Genomic DNA, 25,257 nt, shown 5'->3' on the forward strand with positions numbered 1-25,257 from the left:
GACACGGTGAAGAATAAGATGCCATCGAAGTCGAGTCGTCCAATACGATTGACACGGTGAAGAATAAGATGCCATCGAAGTCGAGTCGTCCGATACGATTGACACGGTGAAGAATAAGATGCCATCGAAAGTCGAGTCGTCCGATACGATTGACACGGTGAGAATAAGATGCCATCGAAGTCGAGTCGTCCGATACGATTGACACGGTGAAGAATAAGATGCCATCGAAGTCGAGTCGTCCGATACGATTGACACGGTGAAGAATAAGATGCCATTGAAGTCGAGTCGTCAGATACAATCGACACGGTGAAGAATAAAATTCAAGAACTTACGTTCGTGTAAATGATTGGACCCATCCATGACTGGTCAAGCGTTCTTCCTGAGGGACATTGAATGCGTTTTCGAAGCGGGCCCGTTTTTCAATGAGCATTGCTCCGTTAACAAGTTCGTTTCTTGCTTCCATAGACTGCTGCCACATGACTAGAGCCTGTTCGACTTGTGGATTTGCAACGATATGAGGACGTTTACTTGAGAGGGCAGTAGGGGTTTTTTTTGCGCGAGACTCAAGCTCTTGACGGCGGGCAATGTTTCGACAGAGAGAAGATTGAGTGAAGACAAGGGTACGATTGTAACGAGTACTGAAGTACTTAACGATTTCTCCTTGAGTAAAATTTGGGTGGTCATCTCGGAAGTTAAGAACCTCAAGCCAGTCAGCACATGTGAGGTGTATTCTCCCGCGCTTTATCTGAGCTGAGGACTTCACTTTCCTTTGCGATTCTCCAAGTCTAGGACCAGGCTTTACTTTGTAAGGCCCCTTTCTTGTCTGCTTTAGCTTTCCTACAGACATACGAATGTGTGTTTTGTATGTTTCATGTCAAGTTTAAGACTTATATATTTTTTCTTAATTTTCTTTCATTTTTCTGAGTGTCGGTTGTCTCGGTCTTGTGGCAACATCGAAGACATTGTAAGCAATAAAATGTCAATCGGAAACATGATTTTTGTATTGAAGTACGTCAAAGAACAACATGTGGAGCTTCTGGATGCAGAAAACACTTCAGAAAGTAGTCTAATTTCCCAAAATGCTCTTAATTTTGCATAATTTTCCCACAAATCTTGATGCAATATGCAATAGGCTATTTTTGTGCATAATTCCCTTATCCCAAGCCGGGATAAGGCACAAAGCTATGCAATATTCAATTTATGCATTATGATGTGATGCAATAAGGTATTTTCAACTGTAGTATACGACCACTAGTACTGGCGCTGAAAACAGCTCACGAGTTAACGTTGATTTATACGTTCTCAGACTGACCATGGCCCGCTAATCTCCTCTCTTACTCCGATTCACCCCGTCCTTCCCGTGACATCTGATTCCGCAAAGGCACATGCTACACTGGGAACAACCCTGCTCGTAACTTGAATTGGTCTTGCTTTCTGGAGCCACAGTGGCTTGGTAACTTACTGACAACATTATTGTTGGACGCAACTGCTTTGCATACAGTGCCAAGCCTTCATCTATTGCTGCATCTACCTTGGTTTCTAGACAAGCCTTTATTCACCAGCTGAAGCGCCTTGAGGGGCTACTTTCCGGGAGCTCTACACCAGAAAATCAAATCACTTTGTTTCCTGTCAGCATCATTATGTTTTGGCAGCCGTGCGAACCCAAGGAACTGACAGATTATATGGACACTATATTGACAGCAATGCGGTCTTAGAAGTAGACGCTGTGTGCTTGTGTGGATTACCAATATGCTGCACCTATCCGACGATTGCATAAAACCAAGCTAGGTATCAAAGGCGGAGCTCGTTTTATAACAGCATGGAAATCCGACCTAGTCGAAAGAGGCATGTAAGCGTGTCTTTGCATCATGACATACTACATATTTAGTAAAGATTTTTGGATACAACCATATCTATGCAGTGCAGTCTCAACTGAACAAGTCTTCGATCGAGCGCGGCTACAGTATTTCAGCTTGCCGAATTTACACTCAAGCCTCGTAGCTGATCGATCATGCTCTTCAGTTCATTCGGGGACTTCCTTGCACATACAATGGAAACAGATCATTTTGTGCAACTGTATTGCTATATGTATGGGGTTTCACAGCATCTATGGGGCCTACTCACGTAAAGTACAATCAGGGATGCAGATCTGTAACCAGACAATCTGTATGGGCGCCCATAACATGTCGAATATGAAGGAAGCCGCACCCCAAAAGATATCTGCTATTTCCATACCTGCTCAATGTTAATGCGTGGCTCCGCGGACGAACTTGTAGTGGCTCTCGATACCTTCCCAAGCCAAGCACCGTCTGGAATATCTTTAGAACACTAGAAGAAGCAAATATGCACAACTGCGCAATTAGCAAAATCCAACAGTGGGTCACAGAGTCTCACGGAAATGTAGAGTAGCTTAACGACGACACTAGACTTGTTAGGCCTTCCCAGTGATTCCCCGGTATCAAATGCATCTGATAGCTACAGCACTCATGAAGATGCTTCAGTCACTGTAGTACTGGTAGACTTGCCCAGTGTGGCTAAGAGATGACTTCAAAATATTTTAATGCTGTTTCATGCACATATACATACACAACTAAGCTAAGATAATAGAGTTTTAAATATTGAGGTATTGGCATAATAAGACTCGTGCCACCATCACTGAAGACGTTAATTAGGTTCGGTCATGAACGGAACCCGTTCTAAGCAAGTTTCAGAGATATAATTAGATGGGGCAGGGGAGATTATGTACATCTATTGGACGGTCAATATAACTCAAGCCGATCTATACATTGGTTGGGGAAGGGCGTGGAGCCCGTGTGAAGGCTTTATTGCGTCCCAGTATTCCATTTCTTGAGGTACTCCTTCATCGATGCGTTGGAAATCGTACCCGGCTCAGCGCGTCCTTTTCCTGCTTCCAATGCAAAACGCGCCAAGTCTTCTATTTTTATGTACATGGACGACAAGGCAAAGTTGAGTGTCGGACCAAGGACTTTATCCATTATACGTGCGCCACCGTTTCGGACTGTTGCTGCGTCCTTAGGATTCGAGGGGAAGAAATAGCCCGGGCGTATGTTATAGACCTGAACGGCAGTTGACCCAGCAGCGTAAGCAGCCAAGTCTTTCTCGGCTCGACCCTATGCAATGTGGTTGTAATGCGCCGTCAATATTACACAACGCGACGAGCACAATTACACACCTTTACGCGTGCAAACAAGGCTCCACCATTTCCGTCGGGCTTCGCACCTTCGCCACTGAAGTATACGAATCTGAGTTTGCCGTCCTCGCCACGGATTCCAGCCGAGTCAAAGGCTTTGATAGCAGCCATAGGATAGTCATACGTCAAAGTCGTGTAGTCAGCTTCGTTCATTCCGGCAGAGGTCTTCCCGAGCGCCCAAACACAAGCCCCATGCCCTTCCAGCGACTTGAGGACCTCAGGGGGGTATGTCGTGAAGTCTGTATGTTTAATAAACGAGACCTTATCCGATTGTGGGATTGAATCGGGGAGGGGACGCCGTGACAGAACACTGATTTTCGTAATAGACGTGTCTGCGATGGCCGTTCGAAGGACCTCGAGGCCAGCTGAGAAGAAGCTTGAGTTAAGTGGCAATAACTGAAGGAACGAATCGAGGCGTACCAGCTCCCGTTGCGCCTGTCAGTATAATCTGCATCTTAAAGTAGTTCGAGAGCGACTGTCTTCGATCACTGGTTGTCAATGATGATGGGGAGTGAGCAACCTAATGTTTGAAAGCAAAATATCAACTCAACTGTGCTTCTTTGATGGGAAAGTATTTATACAAGCACGACTTCATCGGAGCCGCTAATGGGCGCCGGTCAATGAACTTCGGCACGAGCCGCGCGTATCATCAAAACAACAATAAAGCGATCTGATAGGATTGACCGTCAGCATTTAACCTTCAATGATCGCACTTTTGCCTTTAACCGTTCAGCCCTGGACTAATTCGGTTGTTTACACGACTTGCAGAGAGAAAAATCGTCGCTGGCTGAAGGACATGTCTTACATAAAGTGGAGTGGGTCTATGTTCCTCTTGTTTCGGCTTTCTCGTTGATAAGCCATTCGAAATACGTTCAGGAATTATACATATGGCACTGTCTAGTTGATGACGAGCGTGCCGTGACCGTCATAATACCTGAACTGTTCTTGTGACACACGGTGGGACGAACAGAACCCAAAACCATGACCAGTTCAATGGATACAAACTGGCCTATGTGCCCAGGTAGGTGCTTCCTCTACTAGTTCGTTCCATCTAAGTAAAGTCAAAAGTCTGCCTTTTATAATGCAGTCATGTCAGCATGTAGTCAAATGGCAGTCTTAAATCAAGTTATCCACAGTCTCGAGCAGACAAACGTATTCAGGCCATTTTTCTCGTCCCATCAGTTCACACCTAACTCGTGTAATTGCAGGGAGTCAGTTCTGCTATTTATATCTTCATGAGGACGTAACTTGTCCCAGGAATATGGAACAGTTACTGCGACCGTTCTTCCCGCAGGTATTCGACATCACAAAACGAAAGTTCGAATTTTGCCGTTTTGGACGTCTTCATCCCATAACCAGCGTAATTAGCACTTTGCATATGCCACCGGGTTCCTTTCAGTACTCAAAAAAAATCATTATAGGATATTCAGCATGTAATGTGCTGGTGACCAGGCATCTTACGTTGCTACATCTGGTCCTATTGTTGCTTCTATGTCGCATCAGCTGCACTGAATGTCCTGGATTACATCGCAACTTCCCGGCGTCATGCACGCTCAAAGTCCATCGGATCCTCGGGCGTGGTACGTAGATTTGAGTTGGTTGTTTCTGCCGCAGTGACTCGTTGAAGACAAGCTTAAAGTTTCCCTTCGCATGTAGAGGCAGGATAATCTGATCAACAAGAGAATAGATCAGAACCACAGAAACAGCGCCGCGGACGTGTTACTAGTACTACAAACCGACTTCGTTTAGTTCCCGAGTGACCATCCTCCTTTCGATACACAAACCTTAGGCCTGAAATGATAATATCACAACGTACGATACTAATCACCTGAATATGTGCAGGTAGTCTTGGGACCACGAGGCCGTACGCGGTGTCTTATGATGAAGGCACTTTAGCTAGTGATTTCACCAATATCAAGCGTATAGATACCTCATATTCATCGGACTTCTCAGGCGTTCATGTGGAAGACTCGCTTCGCGGGATCATGCATGTCCCCTCCCCCTATCGCATGGCTACCGAGATATGCGAGCACATATATATGCTTCTATCTTCCTGTGTGATTCTTCCTTCTTCGTACCTAACACTCCGGCGAGAAAGGGCTTCCAACAGCCGCGCTTTCAACATCGCTTTCTACAGCGCCTTACTTTTGGTATAGCCCGGCCAGCTACGTTCTGTCTTCGAATTCCCAATGACCAATTCGTCGGAACTATACAGGAAAATCTAGAAACTACAACTGCCCTCATGCGAGATGCCGAGATCAAAGCATACACAGACGTTATTTCCTCGGACCTCTTTTTGTCAGATTGACTTGCTGAGCGCCTGAGTAGAAATCGGTATGCACCACAGTTTCGAAGTTCTCCCGGACCGTCCTTGGCTGAGTCAAAGTTAAAATAGTCTCAGAAACAATCGTTATCTTCTTCATGGCGCCCATGGGCAGCATCGCAGACCTAATGCATTCAGAATGCGGAGGTTATGTGCCCAATAAGCATGTGCGCTCAGGATCTATGTGCCATAAATGTTTCAACAGACCGCGATTACGACAAGGCACGGTGACTACCGTGTACCCTACAAGATCTTCCGTGCATATACGTACTAAGATAAGATTCCTAAAAGGTGATATCATTACCTATAGAGTATTTCCATGGACGGATCAAGGTAGAAAGCAGCCATAGCAAGCCATGAGAATATTTGACATATCTGTCGCTAGCTATAGACCATGTAATTGGCGCAGAGCGCAGATTCGGTCAAGCTAGGTGCTGAACATCATGTACTGGTGCTCTTTATGAGATGATGTTGTCTGTAACGCTTCTGAGCTAATAATCGAAGGCTTCGCTTGTTTCCCATGCGCCGCAACGTCCCTGAAATTCGAAGAGTGTGTCGCCGGTGGGACCTGTGAGCGGAAGAAGAATCAGGTTGGCGGAAGAAGCGCATTGCTTCGGAATATATAACAGAGACGGAATTCTGCTCAAGTCGGGTTATGTCCTATGTTAAGTCTGCTCGCGTGAGACTTGTGTTGACTTTCTCGGGTAAATCGGCCTTGGATCCTCGTGCTTCGTATTTATTTCGCTTTCGACATGTCGGAAACCGGCTTGGCGGTCGGCATGAGCAAAGCAGTAGTGGAGCACGCACTGTTTTAGGAACCATTTTGGCATATTTGTCAAAAGATTGTCACTAGTACTGTTATATCGACGACGACAGCAGGATATCTGATATTCGTACAGTATATTTATCAAGTAAGTAGCGTATGAATGTAATGAAGATCATGCAAACGAGAAAAAAAAGGCTGTTCCGCTGCGTATTCATACATGGGATTACCATTATAATGTACGTAATAAAATAGCTGATGTACAGCACACAATGCGTTCAAACCGGCACCTTATACACGATTAGCTTACCGTGCAGGATCTTTCGTCATCAGAAAAAGGATAAAACCGCCTTGATAGCTCCCAAAATTCTTCGTGGCTCGCACACGAAAACCGAATTTCGAAAAGAACCGAACCTTGAGAAGCCCTGCATCAGTAATTAAACATCGAGACAAGCGAGTGGGGCTGACCATGCTGTCGTTGTTGACCTCGAGGCATGCTTTCCGACCCGACGCGTTCGCCTGTTGAAGTAGTCAGTCAAAGGGAGAGGGGGATCCTCCACAAAGCTTTGCACACCTTCTTGAGCACTGTCTCCAGGAGCTGGCGGGCAATACCACTGCGTTGTTTATCCGGGTGAACAGCAATCGTCTTAATATACCATGCAGCTTTTCGTCCTTCTTGGGAACCGAGTGCCATGTTCGTTAACTCGGAAAACTTGGGTTGGAACTTGAGTGTGGACCGCAAGGCATTAGCAAGGATAGAGATATGGGGGAGGGGAAAGCAACAAACATGAGCGGTCCACCATTGCTGCATTTCCGGTGACAATTTTGAGAGATAGTCGGAGAGCGGACCGGGAAGTGGAGAAGAGCTTGAGCGTACAACATGGAAATCGTGAGGCCTAGCCGTGGGTTCGAGGCAGTTTGCTCACCTCTCAAGAGTATCTTGTCCTGGAGCATAGGCGAGTAAAACAGCATCGACATTATTATCTTGACCAGCAACGTAAATTTCGCCTTGTTGTAGGCAGAGTTCTACTTGATACTGAACAAGAGCCGGCTCGAGCCCAGTACGACCCCCAGTCAGTGCAGCCATTTGAAGGTCTTTAATCGAATGAATAAACAAGCTCGTTAACATTGTGTGATTGTTACTACCTCCTCTGCATGCTGAAAGCATAATTTGTGCAATTCGGCCCTTTTCATATGCTTTTTAAGAAGGGCGACTGTTAGAGAATGTATCCAAACGATAAAAGCTTGGAAGCATGCCTGTTGTAGTCTGGGGCGAGAGCTGGCGAACCGAGACGGCGGGGGGCAACATAATAGAGGAACAGAGCTAATGTGAAGGACCGGGTGGACAGAGTCACTGGATTCTGCAGGGGTAAACAACAGAACGACTTTATAGGATTGGGCAAGGCGAGGGCATCGCCTCCGGCCGGTCCTGGTTAAGCGGATAGATATGGATTGCAAAGGAATGGACTGGCCGGAGGCAACGCCGCGGAGTCCATGCGAAGATGGAATCGGAGATGCGGGAGCGTCGGATTGGAGAGTTATACTCGCATTGCGATCAGTCACGGAACCAGCCAGCACTAGGCTGCTGTCTACATAGTACACGTCGGTGCCATTTACAGAGGCGAGATCTCTACACCTGTGCCAGATTTGAGCAGAAGACAGCTCCGTTTACCCGAAAAGTTAAAAATCTGTTTCTGGCTAATTACGTACGCATCGGTGACGATTTGGGTGGATCGTCTCCAATTTACCACAATGGAAACTCACGTACGTACTACAACATCCTGTTGTCGTCAGTACAACCAGTCGCCCTTATCCTCCACCGCCCATAACCATGGCCCATAAGGAAGACACGGGGAAACAGTACCATCTATCCTGCACAGGAGACGCCCTGCAGACTGTTCATCAGCATAGCTCGCCGCAAGATATCACCTTCTTCGCAGCCTGTTTTTGCCCCTTTGTTCAGCGTGTTTGGGTGGCACTGGAGTACTTACAAATACCTTATCGCGTGAGCATGACCCTGGCGTGACAACGGCTTTACCTTGACTTTTTCTTTTCACCGCTAGTATTGTAAGATGCGTTGAATTGTATACTTGTCGCTACTAAAGTACGGCAATCACCCAGATGAAGTGGACCCTTACAGAAAACCAGCGGAACTTCTTCAGGTCTCCCCGAAAGGCCTCGTACCGGGCCTTAGAATTGAGAACACTGATCCAGTCAGGAGCTTGAACGAGAGTACGGTGATTCTCGAATACCTAGAAGAGTAAGGCTCTTTCGCTCTCCGTTAGATCCATACACTAGTGTAACACACTGGATCTAACTGAGTGCCATCTCTGAGTAACAGCTCCGCAGCAGCAGTTGGCGGGAAAAGTCTTCTTCCTCCGAAACAGGAGCCATGTGAGAATGCCTTCGTTCCACATTTAGAGGAGGATTGATGGTTGTTACACATCAAGATGCCCGCGCGCTCGTGAGGCTGCAATGCGATCATGTCAACCGGAACCTCATACCAGCGTTCTATCGCTATTTGCAGGCCCAGAGTGAAGATGCGATAGTCGCCGGAGCGAAGGAATTTGTCCTTTCCCTTGAACGTCTGGCATCTCTTCTTGAAAGGGCGGACCATGAGGTCGGCGGAATAGCTTGCGGACTTTGGAGAGAAGATGGAATACTGAGTCTTACGGATGTCATGGCTGGTCCTTGTACGTCCACCGCTTTGCTTGGTACCAATCGCTGTCATAAGTGATTTCGATGTGAAGGGTTATTTCGTGCGACGAACGTGCTGAAGCATTACCGCGCGTTTGAACTTCCTCCGAGCGATCGCTTCAAGCGGTGGATCGCAAGACTAATCTCGCACCCAGCATTTAGGGCCACGACAAGTACGGAAGATTTATATTTGGAGTCATACGAACGGTTAGTCCCGTGTTAGCGTTTATAACCGTCTATCTCTGAATGCCGTCCTGTAATGTAGATATGCGTTTAATCGACCAAACACTAGCCAAGTAGCCAATGCCATAAACGCTGGCCGTAACTTGCCTTAAATACCGTCTGCATGAATGCAATAGCAACTTTGCTTCTGGCCACTGTCTTATAACAGATTTCTCTTGAGGAACGGCGTTCGGGATCTGCAATACGTTAAAGTAACTTTGCGTTCTGAAGATTGGTCAACTCCTTTATAGCAACAGACAGTTCGCAATTTGTGCGGGCTTCGAAACTGAAACGTTGCCGTTTACAGTTGCGACAGAAGTAACTATGCATATTCCACTGTAGTGTGTATCAGGTCTTTCCCAAGCACCGTCTGATTGCGCCCGAGACGTGATTTGGCGCAGAGTTCAGTTGGTTAGAGTCCAAAACGAATGAATCCTCAATGCTGCAAGTTGACCCGCGATTGCAGGCCTTAGTTCTGGAATGCGCTGCTGCGGTGGCTTCCTACGGGTATGATCACTACTTTCTTTTCAGTTCATCTGGCAGTGCGGAGATGTTTTGCTCTTGGCTTCCAACCTTTCGCACTGACGGGTTTGTCTTCCGACATCTGGCAAGTAATCTCCTCGGGTCTATGATACAGATCCATCAGATGGGCGGACCAAACGTAACATTTCCACCTCAAGCTTATCTCACAAAGGAATGGACTAGGCATGTTGGTACACTAAATTACGGGTTGTGTGGGTCTCCTGAAGGGTGCCTCGTCTACACGATGCTGACTGTCAGCCAGATTGGCCAAAATTTTGTGCTACCTTTGTCAACCTACTGATACTTTTTTTCAACAAGAGAGCCACTGATCTCAGTTGCAACCTTAAGTACTCTACAGCTCAGTATCCTACATATAACTCGAAGAGTAAGCTGCAAGGTTCGGGCGCTATTTGAATAACGCATTCCGGTGTGCGTACCGAGGAATGCGATGCGACCTTTCCCATCGCTTATATCGAGACTTGATTATCACACTCATTGACCGTACCCAGCGGGTTTAATTAGTGACGTGATACACTTGGACATTGTCTAGGCTATGCTATTGCGGCGTCTCGTGTTCTTCAAAGCAGACTAGCACAGAGGGGGTACGGCTTTGTGTGTTTCCGCACAATTTAATCGTCCCTTAGTTTCCGAGGCCTCGTCTCGGCTCTGCCATCTATCTCCGGAAGCATTGTATTATATTAGAATGGAGTAGACGAACGAGCGATGGAGAATGGAGCTGGTCTGGCGACGTGCCTTCATAATTTGGACATAATGAGTCTTAGACCAGGTCAGTTATTCGATTAAGGAGAAGTGAAATACTTCTATCTCACGCTTATAGCTTTATCGATGGCGCAGCAACTTTGTCTTGCCCGAAATCTGCAACTTTAAAGTCAAGGTGACCAATAATTAGTCGTGTCAGAGTATAAGCTCTTGAGAATGACACCGCCCAAACTTGGGAGCAAAGGCCCATACATCTGCGGAAGTGTCCAGACTTGTACAGTCAAATATGCAAGGCTCCGATGCTCACTAAGGTGAACCGAGGGCGGAGTCGATTGAAAGCTCCAAGAGGCTAGTTGATTTACATCGTGGCTGTCGGACCTATCGGTTCTTATGAATCTACGCTGACTATTTGGAGCACTCTGGCGCCTCACTTGGATAGATGTCGATAGTCATGGCTGTAAAGACCGGTATATCGTGCAGGCGTTAGGTTCAATGGATCCGTTGGGGATAGTACATCCATGAGTTCCACAGAACGGCAATTTCCTGTACGAAGGGATCTCTGCGATGCTAAAGCTTTCTCCGCACTGGCGATATATATAAATACAAGGGAACTTCATATGATAACAAGCAGCACATTCTGTTGTGATTCAGTATAATATCAAACTCTGTGTTAGGCCCCGTTGAGCCTAAGCATAGCCTTAGGTACCGTCGAAAGTGCCGATGTCCGTGAGCTGCTAGTGGCTTGAAGAGCAAATGATGTGGGATTGAAAAGTCGGTTAATGTTTAAAGCAGAAAGCCTTGCACTATGCGTTACTATCTCGCAAACTCACTTGTTTTCAGCCCATCTGGAAAGAAGGGCCACAGAAACCTCTTCTCCCTTCTTAACTTAGTCAACATAAACCTATTGTATGCTTTACAGATCCACGATTCCGCGGCAGCTTGACCGCGTCTAAGGCAACCGCCGCGGATGAGATAAAGTTTCAAGTAGTATCTTAAATACAGCAAGAACAGAAGGGAAAACTCCACAGAATCCGGATAAGTTTGTGGGAAAAGTATACTTTCTTGCTGAATGGCGATGCCCTTACACGCTTCTCATCGATGAATACCGTAGACGGGTCCTGACCTCCATACTTTCAATAGTTAAAAAGAAGAGCTCCGAAGGTGACATATTCAGTAGAGTCGCTCAGCACAAGCAATCAGCGCGGACTTCCTAAGCACAGGCCGTGGAACAACACAAGAAGCCGGTGGCTCCAGGATTAGTTTATTTGCGGCTGTAACAAAAAGCAAAACACTGGCGGCCGTTTTACATTCTGATGTCGCAGGTCTTATTCGTTCTCTAGGATAATGCTATTTATAGCTGATACAAGTTTGTGGCAGGGGCTGCTTACTTCTTCCGAGTAGTCATATCTCATACTTCACAATGTTTTCGCATTTCTTAAAACCAACACAAACGAGTGCGTACGGCTCTACTGCAGAACATGTGTTTCTTATGGGAAATACACAGACTATATTTGGCCCTTGTATTACAGTTGACCTGAAGCGTTATTAAATCAAGCCGGAGCTTGAGGTCTGTGTTAAAGTAAGAAACCACCTAGACGTGCACTTTATTTTCACCAAATGTGATTCATTTCAGCGTGTCTCAAACTCCCCTGCTCAGTAATAGTATTCTTGTAGGCGCCAAGTTTACTACGTCCGAAATTGGAAACAATACCCCACAATGTTCTTGCCTTGGTCTTCTGTTGTTGCATTCCTACGATCAGTAGATCAGTCCCGTTGTAATAACCACGGCTGCATTTGAGTTTATGATATATTTGATGCAAAGAAGGATATCCCTTGATATGCTCAGCATGGGAGTGGTGTAGACTCGCATCTATCGAGGTTAATGAGTTTTAAGTTCAAATAGGTAGTATTATCGCGTTCGAAAGCTTTGAAGACAGTACAGGTTGACTCTGGTATGGTTTGGGCAATGATACATGCTAATAACAATACTTTCATTGAAATATGCATAATGCAGTAGCCGTTTATCTGGAATTTGCACTGAAGTGCATCACCGAATAAATGACTGCATCGCGTAGTACAACATTTGTTTCCGAGATATATTAAGTGTACGCTCCATATGGGCGGGTATCTTCGGAAATCATATCACTTTAATATAACAGTCGAAGCCATGAAACATCTCCTGATACAGAAATGCTGATCATTGCTAATACGCTTGGGATTTCGCAAACATTTTGTATACTTTCACTTTACCGCCGCTCATATGTATCATTGTAAAAAAAAGGAGTTTCCACCATACACGATACTAATACTCACAGATAACGAGGGCCATCACGGCAGTCAGGCACGATTGAGTAAATACCTACAGGCACGCCATATTATTAGGGTTGCGATGGTATTTGACTGGAGAAATCTCTAGGGGCTGTCGAAATCTCGTTGAATATTGCACCACGATTTGAGATAGAAAAGTGAGCGACGTGCTTGAGAGTGAGTTGGGCTCTCTGGCAAGGCAAAGAATCGACATAGCTAGCGGATCTATTCTGCAACATACGCGACATCCGGTAGATCTTCCAGACATTTGAGACGACGGAACCAAGCCAGGGTCGATAATGGCAGAATCTGTTGATCTCGGCAATTCTTCTTCCTATTCACCGTGGCGCTAGGACATTGCAGTGGAACGTGGTCCTCGCGTGAGAAGCCTGTTATAAACGCTCTATATCGAAAGTTCGACACGTGCAGCTATAAACATTTGCAAGAGCCATTTTGTCCGCAATCATGACCGCATCTCACTCATGCACCCCCCATCATGATTGATACCGGCGTCGTCCTCGACGACGCCGGGTTCGCTCTGCTGTCCACTCATGCACACAGCGAGAACGGCGTCGGGCTCTGGGTGCGGGACAACTTCCTCTCTGACGTACTTACAAACATGTGAGTCTATCTCCCTTGTTTCGCACGCAAGTCGCGTGGCATTTGCATGCATGAAAGCTTGGCTGACAGCTGTGCCTCATCGCTTTTTTTCTCCTTTTCGCCTGGTCGATCCTCCAATCGCATTCCAGATTTTTCGTTAAATACTATGTTATTGCATCAATAAGTAGGTCTTTACATCTGTCATTAATTTACCGAGCGTGAATTCATCGTCGAGGTTCATTTTCCAGCGCTTCTGTATTTTGATCATGTGATCACATTTCCACTCGAGGTCCAAAGAGTCTGGTGTACGCGCTTCACTGGCGCATCGTTTCTCTTTCTTTTGAATCGATATGTCCCCTTCTTCGGGTATATACCCGTGGTATTGGGCTTGTTCGATCCTCCATGGAATATTGCAGTGCGTACCGCCTGTGTTTTTAACTAACAGTGCTGTATTACTCACTTGGCTCACTTGTAGCAGTAAGCTTGACATTAGAGCAACAGTACCAGCGATTAATCTGACCATGCGGCTTAAGATGCAAGAAATTTGCTCCATTTATCGGTGCCTTGGGCCTGATCAGCAACCTCATTGCAGCGAGTGCGTTTCATTCACTGGTAGTATTTACCTCCGTCGACGTTCCTAATGCTTATATTCTTGTATATAGTTATACTAATTCTGCGAACTTATGCGCTGTATGGAAGGACATTGTGGGTTTTGATCGTCACTGGTCTATTCGGCGCAGCTTCCGTGGCAGTAGGTGGAGTGCGTACTTTTCAAACTGGTTTAGAATCGTTATTCACGACTGTTGGAATTTTTTACTTGCATATAAAGTGGTCAACCAGTTCTGTGGAGGGTGAACTATTAAATTTCAGGCCAATAGTTGTCTGTGTCCCCATGTTATTTCAGTATGGCCTGTTTACTGCATCCCCACCTTAACGTATTCTCTAACTGCTTATTTTTCTGTTTAGCGAATTTGGTGCGTGCTTCCTATCGAAAGTTATTATTTTTCTCCACTTACCGTGGTGCTCTAAACAGGCTTGAGATTTACCTGGATTATGACGTTCATCTTTGATATTGTTGTTTTTGGCCTTACTATAGCGCGCACATATCAATATGCGAAGGCCCATTCAAGGATGCGCATGCACTCAGATTTAACTTTTCTTCTCATGCGGGATGGTGCGTTCATACAATTAGATTCCTTCCAATCAGATAATCCATTCGAATGATATTCTCCTCCGTTTTACCATATACAATACTGACTGATATTGTCCTCTTGCAGGAAGCATATACTTTCTGTGAGTATATCGTTTTTTGAGGTGTAGCTCAGCAGATCTTATCGTCTATCAGTGTCATGTCTATTGTCAATGCCGCGAATTATATTTTGTCAATAGTACGTGCTCTAATTCATTATCTTGAGTACAATCTAATCAGTATCATCACAGAGGATCCGAAATTCGTTCTTTGCGTCTGCTACTGGCACCAACTCCATTCTTGCTAATGTGTAAGATAATTCACAACAGACTTTCGAGAAAGGACCTAAGTATTGTGTTTATGTTCATGCAGAATCTCTGTGACAATGATCTCTCGCTTGCTACTCAACCTTCGCGAGGAATCGGTTCAATATAACCGTCGCAGTGCATCTCGATCCCGCTCTTCGACGATACCAACGCTGACAGACACAAATCTCATATTCACTTCCCGTATTATTGGCAACCTTACTGCTGATCTTGACTACGAAAGTGTTGGTAGCTTCCATGCCCGTGATGGAAGCGAGAACTATTATGGCTACAGTGGTGAAGAGTCAGATGAGCTATATGAGCTGCAATCGCGAAGTACACGCTCGGGGATCACTTCACGATCGAAATATAGCGGCCGTTCGATGCTGAGCGATCCTGGGTCATCATCTGGAACAGGAACGATTGCTGGCTCGCCCTCCGGATCGGGTTCTGGAGCAGACTCTGGCATGAGTAGAATTGACCGAACCAGGCAATCAAAGCTCACGTGGGACCAATCTGCGAACACTGCTTCATCGTCTACAGCAGGGAGACACCGGATGGACGGGCTTCTGAGCCCTACGACGGCAGTGGAGTCACATCTAGGCCTCTTACCCTCTGGCGAGCGCAGTCCTCAGTTACTCTCCCCGCTGTCTCCTGCCACGTCACGATCAATAGCACCGGCACTCGATCAGCCAACAACGCTAGTCTCTCCGCATCCAACGTCCCCCATATCACCTGACCGTGCTCGAGATCTTGCGTTCATAACGATGAGCAGAAGCGAAGACTGGGACGGGAATGTAGAGCGGGGATCAAGTGGGAACAGGGAACGAGCACGACAGCGAATGCACTTTCATTCGGCAGGTACCGATGAGGCAATTGAAATGTCAAGTTTCAAGCGACAGACAAGACCAGAAGGCAGCTATGATCACGATCTGTACCACGACCATTATCGACGAGCGCCTCATTCGCTTCCCGATACCTGAAAAATGCCATAAAAACAACTGCCTTTCAAGCTCCCCTAAATGCCTGCTTTCCGCCATCTCCGCCCGAAGGCATAACGTACGCTCGGCGGCTGCCTGTACCTCGATTGAATAGATTCGATGACTGAACTCTGCCTGTTCTTCCGCTTTTGCAGAGTAAACTGCGCGAAGTTCCGAGCACACATGTGCCTTTCCCTTCATCCCCGTCCTCGGTCGCTTCTGCTCTCCTTCTTGCCGCAACTTTGTATTATAAGCAATTGAGTCGTTTCAATCCATCTTGTCCTGGACTTGGAAGTGTAGATTTCTTGGGATACGACTATTTACGAAGCTTCATTTTGCATGGGCCCTTTCTTGCTAGCATGATTAATTTGTTTTTCCAATTCTTCGGGACTTGGATTCGGATGTAATATGGTACTAAAAATCCTATTATGCCGCAAGCGCGATGAACTCTCCCATTATTAACGCTGTTAACGCTCACTTAGAACCAAGCTTGTAATCGATGAACGCTGAAACCGGGATTGGCGGTGCATCGAAGAAAGTCACTCGTTATTGTATGTGCTTGTTTAAGTCGAGCTCGCTTCATTAGAGGCTTCTAATGCAATACAAAACAGAGGAAGGCTGTCAAAGTGTATGATTGTGTCTATTGTGGATGGCAATTATACAGGGCCTTTTGATACTTTACTACTACATTGCTCGCTATACATACAACAGGATTCCTTATACATCCTAGTAGTAATTTTTTTGGTCTCCAGCAAGTGGAGTCGTCCCCGCGCTCCACGTACAACAGTCAAGGGTTCCGTGCACTGGCGCCAGCAGTGCCTAGTGTATAATGTTGGAGAATTTAGATGCGTCAAGGGGGAAACAATGGACGGGAGTCTAAAAGATGGACAGTACAGCGTCCGCATGTCTCAAACAGCGTCCGAGGTGCCCAGCTCCACCTTACAACAAGAGAACAAAGGAGAAGCATTGAAACGAGTGTTGGTAAGATGTGAAGATTGAAAGATGAAAGAATGGACTGAAGCCGAGGACGGCTAAGGAAGAGAAGGGAAGAATATCGATCGGAGGGCGTCTCGGACCGCCAATAGGTACATGCAAAAACCAGGAAAGGAGTGGTAATGAGTGAGTTGAGACGGTAATGTCTATGCAAGGAAGGCTAAATGAACCGAAGGTTAATTCGGATTGAGCCAGACGAGTGAATCCAATGGAGTACACCTCCACGTATACAGAATTACGTCAGAGGGACACAAAACAAGGGTGCGGAAATAGACGGAAGCAGGTAAGCCCTCAGGGAAACGAAATCCATAACTGCTGAATCGGCTGCGAAACTAGAAGCGGGATTGGGTGCTGATTCGAGTCGATTCCGGGACCCGACAAGGATGATGACAAGCTACTTTTGCTTGCCCCCGCTCGCATAGGTCAGCGAGACGATGCCGACCTCAGGAATTATTACGTTCGTGTGAGTGCGGCACACCTACCCCATTTTCAACACGTGATACCGTAGATGATCGCGGCGACGGAGACCAGGCCATTGAGCGGTAGGAGCGAATTTACGAATAGCGCGGATGGTAATAGCGGAAGAAACGGAGCAAAAGTCAGTCAAAACAGTGCCTCGAGGCCCAGGGTTGCGAGGGCAACCGTGGTAAATTTGGTGTAAACTCACTCTATCAGCGACAGCACGATTGCGGAAATGAACGTGAATCTCGCCGTTAGCTTTTTGGGATAGTCGGTCAACAGCGCCATATACCTAGAAAGGCGTTAATTAAGACCGGAAAAAAATTAAACAAGAAAACTTTTGGTGGAGCGCCACTTCGAGACCAACTGGCCTTCCTCGAAGTTGACTCACCGCAAGGTAACTTACCTCACACCATTGCTTGACGCTCTGAACGGCGGCTTCTGCGCCCGACGCTACACCCTTGATTACGAGCCGCTTCTTGTTACTGCTGCGAGACGGGAAGCGCACAAGTTTCGTGAAATCAAACTTTGAGAAGCTTAAGTTCAGACCTAAACGTGAAGGCGATCGTGGAAGACCCTTCCGAGGTGTCTCCGGCTGAACAGGAGAAAGCGGACTCGGAGGCGAATTGTCATCTTGTGCAGCGGTCGATAATGACCAACATGAGGTAGCGGCACGCAAGCGTGAATCCACAGGACCCAAATGATTTGACGGGTTACCATACGGTAAATGGCGCACATTGGGTGCATGTAGTTGTCTCTCGGCCTTTGCTTGCATAAATTCTGCGGCCGTTGGGGTATTAGGAGCCGAGAAAGATTTGTTGAAACCGGGATGCAGGAGGACATGATCGTTTACCGCACCCAATGACTTTGAAGAAGGCTTTAATGGTGGTGGTCGGCGGAGGTGCATTTCCGATCGAGAAGCTTTCAGAGCCGACAAAGAGGATGATCGTGCTCGCACAGAAGATTGAAGAGGCTGTGAAACATAAGGCGAAACCACAGATACCTCTGAGATGGGTGATTGTGGAACATCTGCAAATGGCCTAAAAGGAACCGCGAGCGTTGGAGTCTTTGGTTCTGTTGAGAACGTAGACGGTGTGGATGGTGTGGACGTTTTCAGGCGTAACGGAGACGTCGAATTTATCGTTGGAAAATGTTCATTCGATTCTGCTATTCTTTTTCGCAATGCACGAGCTGCACCAAATGGCTTCCGGATTGCGTCTTCGTCGTCTGACTCTTCCACTGGAGGAGGAGGCAATGGCTAGGGATGACCCAGTCAACATTGGAAACAGTGTTCGTCTCATGGGAGTGGATCCTGACCTTTTGAAAGCGGCTCACAGACTCCTCCGACTGCTCCAAGTACCAGTCGCGCATCTCGTCAAGGAAATCACGGATTGTACCTTCTTCGTCATCATCATGCAGAAACCCATTCATCACTTTCGGCTCTTGGTCTACGTCAGGCACTGGTGGTTGATAGAAAAGGTCCTCATACGAGGGAAACATGTTCCTCTCCGTGTAGGCTGCTGAGCGTGAGGATCCCGATGATTGAGACCCGCTACGTTTCATAGTAGATGGAGTATGGATGGTCGACACTTAGGTTTTGGGAGAGTGTCGGGACACGGGAGAGTCAAAAATTGGTTGGGCGGTGAACGGCATTTGCTTTTAAAGTGGACTGTTTGGGCGGCTAGGCGTTATTTGGGAGGATCTGGCCTTGCGAGAAGGCGATGCACTTCTGCGAGAAAGAAGGGACAGTGTGAGTTCCATTTTTACGAGAAGCACGTTTTTGACGGTACGTTCGGGCATGAGAAAGCACCCAATACACGCAAGGACGATCAATCGGCGCAAAACACGACGCTCACTCAGAAGCGCAATTTGGTAATTCATCCTGCGCGGCGTATTCGGCTCCTTCCCTGTATTGCCTGAGAAGACCCCCTCGGCATCTAAAGTACGTATGTAAGATTGTCTGCTTGCCTGTTGATCTTACTTCCGAGTTTTGTCTCTGATGGTGGCGAGCTTGCGTTTTTGCTTCCTTGACGTCCCCAGAAAGTCATTCGTAATTTTGATTTTGGACTGGACAGTTGGAATTTGGCATGAATTAGACTGGACTCAAAAGTCTAATTGTCAGTATAAACGCACGTCCAGCCACAGTGATCGACACATTTCGCCCAGAGGATCCGCTAATGCCGACTTGTCCACTTTAATGCTCGTTCGGAAAGTTTGGGGTGTGGGTTTGCGCAGCCCAGAACAGCAATGTCCGCCGAAAAGGGTCAAAGGCATCGTCAAAATCGGGTGAGAAGACCTTCGTAAAATGCATTTAATACCGCATTATAAAGCAATGCGGACGTTTTACACCGTTTCCGGTATGGAGATCGATTTACCCTCAAGACGCGTTACACCCTCAAGCTCCGCAAGGGCGTTGGACATTCATTACACAAATTCGCTCCAGTATTGTCCTCATGTTAGGTCATTGGGCTCGTACGGCAATGACGCACTCGAACGCACAAGACCAGAGGCGAAACGGCTCCAATCCGGCCGCGGCACGAACAAGAAGTCTAAGAAGTCACAAGAATTGCGCAGCTCTCCTAGAGAGGGAACCGCATATTTCGCTGACAAGCACGAAGAATATTTGCTTGAGAAAAACTCAGGCGCGGATCCCACTTTAAATCACGAGGCATTCAGATTTCTTCACGTACATACTATACATTTCCGTTTAACATGCTGAGCCGAATCAATATCGGTTCCAAAGGCTCTAAGAAACACCAGGTTTGAGAAGCAGTGTAATAGATCAGAAGACAAAGAGCCACTTCTTACCAGTTGAGCAAGGTTTTGCTCTTTATAGGTGGATTGACCGCACGAAAAGCCGAAATAGATACCGTATGTTTCACTTGTTAATATCAAGAACAACTCTGCCGACAATATTTCCGTCTTCTAAATCACTGTAAACTCTGCGTAATTACGCGGATACAACGATCCGGTTATTTCAATCGCATTTTCGACCGTTATCTCAGCAAGACGGGACGTACTGCTCTAGCTCCGAGAGACCTCGGAGAGAATATCGACATTTCACTTTCCCCAATGCCGCAAGCTCTACAGCTTCTTTGGCTATCTGGCGGTTTCTGCGCGACACATTCGCGAGAGGCCGATGAGCTTGGTCTGGTGAGCGAAGAGAAGGCTTGCTACGTACCCGATGAAGACACCGCGGATCGTGAGGCCCTGTTTGTCGAATGTATGTCAATTGAATTTCGCAAGTAGTGAGGATTTTACCATACCCTAGCTGCTAGTAGAATGATAGGTATGGAGAGCATACCGTCACGGGGCAATCCGACTGCGAGAAGGCGTCCCCTTGGACGCAGATACTCTACTGCTTGGTTGTACACCGCGTTGCCACCTGCGGTTATAACAGCTGCGTGAGCACCACCTCCAGTTGTGGTGACAACTTCGGATACGAGGTCCTGAGTCTCTTTGAAATCAATCCATTTCTCCGCCCCTAGCTCTAGTACGAGCTTTCGCTTTTCCTCCCCTGTATCGATGGCGACTACACGCAGCCCCATAGACACAGCGTATTGGACACCTATGCTCTTTCGTTAGCGATCTTTTCGACAACCTGTGAAATTTGCAACAGGTGCTGACCAAGATGGCCCAGGCCACCGCCAGCTCCAGAAATAACCACCCAATTGCCTACATGCGCTTCGCACTGTCTCAAAGCGCTATAGACTGTAAATCCCTAAATAACTGTCAAGATTTTGCTGCGCAAACAAAATGGAAGCGCAAGCACACTGACCGCACACATGATCGGAGCTGCGTCCGCGCTGTCCAAGTTATCCGGGATAGGTGTAACGTGGTCAACATAGGCGACCGTGTATTCGGAAAAGGTTCCGTCAAACGTATTCCCCGCTTTCTTCATCTGCACACAGACTAAAGGTTGTTTGTCAGCCAGTCAAGTCATGCCAGAATGAATAGAGCTGGCAACATACAACACTCGGCACCTGAAAGGCAGTACTCGCAACTCTGACATGTATCTGCCAGAAACATAACACCAACACGATCACCAATCTTGACTGGAGAGTTGCGGGTATGCTCAGCGATAGCCACTACCGTTCCTATGCCTTCATGTCCGCCCACGAGATCTAGTTTTGTTTGTGCCCTACTTGCAAACCACCCCTCTTTGATTGCCACATCTGAATGGCAGACACCTGAATGAGACAGGTTCACGAGGCATTGGCCTGGAAGGAGCTCGTTCGGAGGGACAACGGGGTGATCGGTGACGAACTTGGGCGGCGCACCGACGCGTGGCAGGACAAATGCACGCTGGACACTGGGAATTGCGTACGACATGGATTCAGGTACACTACGTCGTCGGGAACTGATGTGATTCGGTCAAACAGACTCTTGTCCGATTTATGAACTGAGAGCGAAGTCAACCCCTATATCTGCGCTTCCATGATGGGGCGCATAAAGCACACTGTGCTGTTATAAGAGTGCATCAAATCGTTGGATAGAGCGCTAGCGGCAAGTCAGCGTTCCGCGAATTTCTATTTGGCTAGTCGTAGAACATGTTTGGCTCGATAAATAATACTCCGCCAGAGCTTGTCCTTGTCTTCAGGTTGTTCGCATAGTGGCTTCTTCCGGACATGTGAAATCGCTCAAATCTAGCGATTCAATGCGAGGCGTGAGACCGCGAAATTGGTTATGAGTGAGAAAACGAGAGGTGTTTGGAGGTATTTGTTCGAAAGGCAGACAGCAGTGTAAATCTGTATCAAGCCTGATTCCGCAACAAGAATTCAAGTAGTATAGCTTGTCACGTAAGACGAGACTGGTCTACAAAACGTTATTTATGTGATTAACATCATACTGACATCACGATGTACTGCATTACAATCATCTTGGTCCAGTGTTGTGCTTCCCACAATAACGACGATGATAAGAACTCATTCGGAATGCATTTCTCTTATTTGAAGACAGACATTTTCGCAAGCGTAAGTCTATTTCGCTATTGAATGTGCTGTACTTAAGAGCGTTGCCTGTTTAGTAAGATACAAGGTCAAATACATGATTCAGAGATATTAGTTTACAAAACGAGGAATGAAAATTTACACACTACAAGGTGCAATCTGCAGTCATATAAGTGGTAACCTAACTAACCACCCTTCCAGTGAAATTGCCACAGGGAAAGAAAAATAAATACATCACGCCCTCAATGTGATAATGACGGGTAGGTCTCCCGGCTTCACAACGAATAAGTCAATCATGTCTTTCTCCCAGCGAGACGGATCGTAATCAGGGGCAAGGCGGAGATCAAACTTCTGCATCAACAGCGCGACTACCACACGCATCTCCGCAAGAGCCAGATTTTTACCAGCGCAGTTCGCATGGCCGGCGCTGAACGGGATGAATGCAGAGATATTATGTGTTATCTCAACCTTTTCTTGATCACCTGACTGAGATTTGGTGTTCCGGAGCCAGCGGTCAGGCCAAAAAGAGTCGGGTGCGGGAGAGAAGTACTGTGGGTTGTGGTGTAAAACGTACGGAGGAATGTTCACGGCGGTCCCCTCAGATAGGAAGCTGTGTAGAAGTTTTTCAGGTCAGTGTCAGTCACCCCTGTAGATGCGTTTTATACTAGTGGTACGTACTGTTTGCCAATCCACTTCCCCCCAGTGCCTTTCTCCGGTGCTCGCTGAATTCCGGTCGGAACTGCTGGTTGAATGCGCAACGTCTCGTTGCTACAACAATAATTTCATGAGTTCGCTCTCAAAGATTTAGGACTGTAGGAGCGCGTACATGACGGCATTTAGGTATTTCATCTCCGCAAGGCGTGTTCCGTCGAATGGCTCGCCCTCGCCAAGCGGGAAGTATGCGTCAACTTCCTCACGAAGTCGTGCATAATATTCAGGGTTTGTGAGTAGGTAAAAGAATACCCCACTGAGGGTTGTCGACGTGGTATCTGATCCCGCGACGATAGCAAGCTCTCCGCTCACGACTACCTCACTCAGCTTTGATGCATTCGGCTCTTCATGACCTTCGTTGATCTTAATTTATCAGTTTGTATGATTGTGAGATTGCGAATGTAGGGTGATCTGTGAGAGAAGACGCACGAGATGATAAAACAGATCCTTAACGTGCGAGCCCTTCATTTTACGCTGGGCTGCACATTGGATAGTGAAATTCCGGAATTTGACAACTGCCTCAGTAGCGAATGGGACTTTGAGAAGGAGACGCGTCGCCCAAGGAATGTGCATTTGCCATCCGATGGCGCTTTGAAGAGATGAGTCTATATGCAACAAGATCTGTGGAGAGAAATAGCGTACTCAATACGATCAACCATCATTTTCCACAGTCCATTCACGTCGCCATTGCGCATGAGCTCAAAACCTCCACCAAAACTTTCACGAATCATCAACGTGGCGCCAGGAAATCTACATAAATAAAGACTTACGCCATGTCACCCATGAAGTCAAATCTAGCAGATCATATCGCATTAGTGCTCAATGCTCCCGAACAAGAAATAGAAGCCAGTTCTTACGCAAAGTAGGTCATCCAAGTTACCAGGTTCACCGTTTCGCCTGATAGAGCGCGCTTTTCGAGTTCCTCCGCAAGCTGTCCAGCACGACGCGTGATAGCAGGCTGGTACTCGCGCACAGACGCGGTGCTGAACGCATGAGTCCACGGAACACGTTTGCGCGCGTGGTCGGCGCTGCTCCGCGTGGCAATAAGATTTGGTGGCGCATCGGGATTGCGGCGGCCATCCCACACTGAATTACGTTTCTTCGTTTAAAAGCAGGCAATTGGATAGCGGTAAATGGAACGTACTGGGTCCTCGTGGCATATCCGGAGCGAGGAGTACGGGAAGAAGGTCCGCATCTGCAAAAGATAGTTCATTTGGACCTGTTATACAGCAATTAGCTTTGTCAAGGCGTTATAAGTGAGTACAGCATACCAAGGCGCACATAGGGACCGTACTTTTTGTGCAGTTCCGTGACTACGCGTAACTGATCACCCTTAAGGATGATATAGATTATCCAGAACTTTGAAAGTTTTGCTAGAATAGGTCCAGGGTATTTCGCAAGCGGATGCCAGGGAGATAGACGGTAGCAAGCAATACTGGCGAGGAGGGAGGAGTAGAACGTGCCGAAACCCGCGATGTAGGCATTCGTTGTCGAGCTGAAGTGTGGAGGGAGGAAGGAGGAACAGATAAACGGAGTCGCAATGAGCAGGAGGAACGTCGGAATATAGCTTGATGGTTGCACTTCGTATTTTTTGTAGATTAAGTGGGTCACCTACAAACCAAATCATAAGAGACAGTAAGTGCATGTCGATGCATGCACGTACCAGACCACCGCCAACGGCGAAAAGGAGCGCATCGCGAAGATCAAGCACAGGCAGACTATTCATTGCGTTTGTGTAGTATTCCGAAGGGAGAAACATGCTGAAGGCTTGAGGGAGATGCGTAAAAGCTCTGGCCTTTGCGGGCGAACTTTATGGTACACACGAGCACGGACATGCTGTGGGAGTATGCCCGAGACCGACAACGGACGCAGGGCTATTCGGACATCGACTATACACGAACAATTACGCCTATGCGAGACAAGCGGGCGTTTCAGCTCGGAAATAGGGAAAGTTAAGGGATGTAAGCCATGGGCGCTTGAAAGACGATAAGATTCGTTCTTGCAAACAAGCAGAAGTGCGGCAAGAAGTTTGCTTGCACCAGTACGGGGTTTCAAATCCCCATTTTGTGTAAATCAACGGGGAAGCCTCGCTTTCGAGACTATTGTTAGACCTCCTCAGTTCCATTTGCCTGAGCTCAGTGATACGCATGGCAATCCTAAGTCTCATGAGCCTGACCATATTTTACCCAGGCGGTTATATTCGCGTACTAACCATCATATCTTACTTCCGTAGCCGTGTGCAGAGCGAAGCGGAGCAGTCTGAGTGTGCGGCCGCAGGTTTAAGGAACGATGGCAAGATTCGACGG

General features: G+C 47.1%; 8 protein-coding genes across 8 annotated transcripts; 2 read left to right on the top strand and 6 right to left on the bottom strand.

The window, feature by feature from the left end:
- Positions 1 to 5: 5 nt before the first annotated feature.
- On the bottom strand, positions 6 to 847 carry FOMMEDRAFT_152955 (uncharacterized protein; the record flags this gene model as incomplete). Its single annotated transcript, XM_007263711.1, has 2 exons — positions 6 to 327; positions 364 to 847. Coding segments are annotated over 2 exons (806 nt in total), but the record flags the coding sequence as incomplete, so codon positions are not given.
- Positions 848 to 2,543: 1,696 nt separating this feature from the next.
- FOMMEDRAFT_103763 (uncharacterized protein) lies at positions 2,544 to 3,728 on the bottom strand. Its single transcript, XM_007263712.1, has 3 exons — positions 3,632 to 3,728; positions 3,194 to 3,576; positions 2,544 to 3,131 (listed from the first exon to the last, which is right to left on the bottom strand). The coding sequence occupies exons 1-3, from the start codon at positions 3,663 to 3,665 to the stop codon at positions 2,823 to 2,825; spliced, it is 726 nt and encodes a 241-aa protein (XP_007263774.1). The 5' UTR covers positions 3,666 to 3,728; the 3' UTR covers positions 2,544 to 2,822.
- Positions 3,729 to 6,369: 2,641 nt separating this feature from the next.
- Positions 6,370 to 7,426, bottom strand: FOMMEDRAFT_26503 (uncharacterized protein; the record flags this gene model as incomplete). The annotated part of the gene is made up of 5 exons (XM_007263713.1): positions 6,370 to 6,418; positions 6,608 to 6,711; positions 6,766 to 6,816; positions 6,872 to 7,193; positions 7,224 to 7,426. 5 exons carry the CDS (start codon positions 7,424 to 7,426, stop codon positions 6,370 to 6,372), a joined length of 729 nt encoding a protein of 242 aa, XP_007263775.1.
- Positions 7,427 to 8,124: 698 nt separating this feature from the next.
- FOMMEDRAFT_139017 (uncharacterized protein) lies at positions 8,125 to 9,539 on the top strand. Its single transcript, XM_007263714.1, has 6 exons — positions 8,125 to 8,306; positions 8,419 to 8,557; positions 8,639 to 8,691; positions 8,748 to 8,990; positions 9,048 to 9,201; positions 9,260 to 9,539. The coding sequence occupies exons 1-6, from the start codon at positions 8,129 to 8,131 to the stop codon at positions 9,327 to 9,329; spliced, it is 837 nt and encodes a 278-aa protein (XP_007263776.1). The 5' UTR covers positions 8,125 to 8,128; the 3' UTR covers positions 9,330 to 9,539.
- Positions 9,540 to 13,253: 3,714 nt separating this feature from the next.
- FOMMEDRAFT_166003 (uncharacterized protein) lies at positions 13,254 to 16,287 on the top strand. The gene is made up of 12 exons (XM_007263715.1): positions 13,254 to 13,386; positions 13,515 to 13,549; positions 13,614 to 13,780; positions 13,844 to 13,960; positions 14,028 to 14,125; positions 14,195 to 14,268; positions 14,332 to 14,339; positions 14,399 to 14,539; positions 14,643 to 14,658; positions 14,711 to 14,753; positions 14,806 to 14,864; positions 14,927 to 16,287. The coding sequence occupies exons 6-12, from the start codon at positions 14,258 to 14,260 to the stop codon at positions 15,840 to 15,842; spliced, it is 1,194 nt and encodes a 397-aa protein (XP_007263777.1). The 5' UTR covers positions 13,254 to 13,386; positions 13,515 to 13,549; positions 13,614 to 13,780; positions 13,844 to 13,960; positions 14,028 to 14,125; positions 14,195 to 14,257; the 3' UTR covers positions 15,843 to 16,287.
- A 214-nt stretch (positions 16,288 to 16,501) lies between these two features.
- FOMMEDRAFT_17898 (uncharacterized protein) lies at positions 16,502 to 18,917 on the bottom strand. Its single transcript, XM_007263716.1, has 4 exons — positions 18,609 to 18,917; positions 17,698 to 18,549; positions 17,500 to 17,583; positions 16,502 to 17,310 (listed from the first exon to the last, which is right to left on the bottom strand). Exons 1-4 carry the CDS (start codon positions 18,852 to 18,854, stop codon positions 17,227 to 17,229), a joined length of 1,266 nt encoding a protein of 421 aa, XP_007263778.1. The 5' UTR covers positions 18,855 to 18,917; the 3' UTR covers positions 16,502 to 17,226.
- Positions 18,918 to 19,953: 1,036 nt separating this feature from the next.
- Positions 19,954 to 21,695, bottom strand: FOMMEDRAFT_103768 (mannitol-1-phosphate dehydrogenase MPDH1). Its single transcript, XM_007263717.1, has 8 exons — positions 21,263 to 21,695; positions 21,070 to 21,203; positions 20,919 to 21,012; positions 20,558 to 20,859; positions 20,473 to 20,501; positions 20,312 to 20,404; positions 20,100 to 20,233; positions 19,954 to 20,037 (listed from the first exon to the last, which is right to left on the bottom strand). The coding sequence occupies exons 1-7, from the start codon at positions 21,621 to 21,623 to the stop codon at positions 20,170 to 20,172; spliced, it is 1,077 nt and encodes a 358-aa protein (XP_007263779.1). The 5' UTR covers positions 21,624 to 21,695; the 3' UTR covers positions 19,954 to 20,037; positions 20,100 to 20,169.
- Positions 21,696 to 22,301: 606 nt separating this feature from the next.
- Positions 22,302 to 25,178, bottom strand: FOMMEDRAFT_103772 (high nitrogen upregulated cytochrome P450 monooxygenase 2). Its single transcript, XM_007263718.1, has 11 exons — positions 25,164 to 25,178; positions 24,615 to 25,107; positions 24,223 to 24,562; positions 24,096 to 24,170; positions 23,809 to 24,037; positions 23,722 to 23,745; positions 23,594 to 23,668; positions 23,381 to 23,540; positions 23,067 to 23,314; positions 22,919 to 23,008; positions 22,302 to 22,850 (listed from the first exon to the last, which is right to left on the bottom strand). Exons 2-11 carry the CDS (start codon positions 24,708 to 24,710, stop codon positions 22,475 to 22,477), a joined length of 1,713 nt encoding a protein of 570 aa, XP_007263780.1. The 5' UTR covers positions 24,711 to 25,107; positions 25,164 to 25,178; the 3' UTR covers positions 22,302 to 22,474.
- Positions 25,179 to 25,257: the final 79 nt, after the last annotated feature.

Source organism: Fomitiporia mediterranea, assembly GCF_000271605.1.
Source record: "Fomitiporia mediterranea MF3/22 unplaced genomic scaffold FOMMEscaffold_3, whole genome shotgun sequence".
In the NCBI taxonomy this organism is placed as follows: domain Eukaryota; kingdom Fungi; phylum Basidiomycota; class Agaricomycetes; order Hymenochaetales; family Hymenochaetaceae; genus Fomitiporia; species Fomitiporia mediterranea.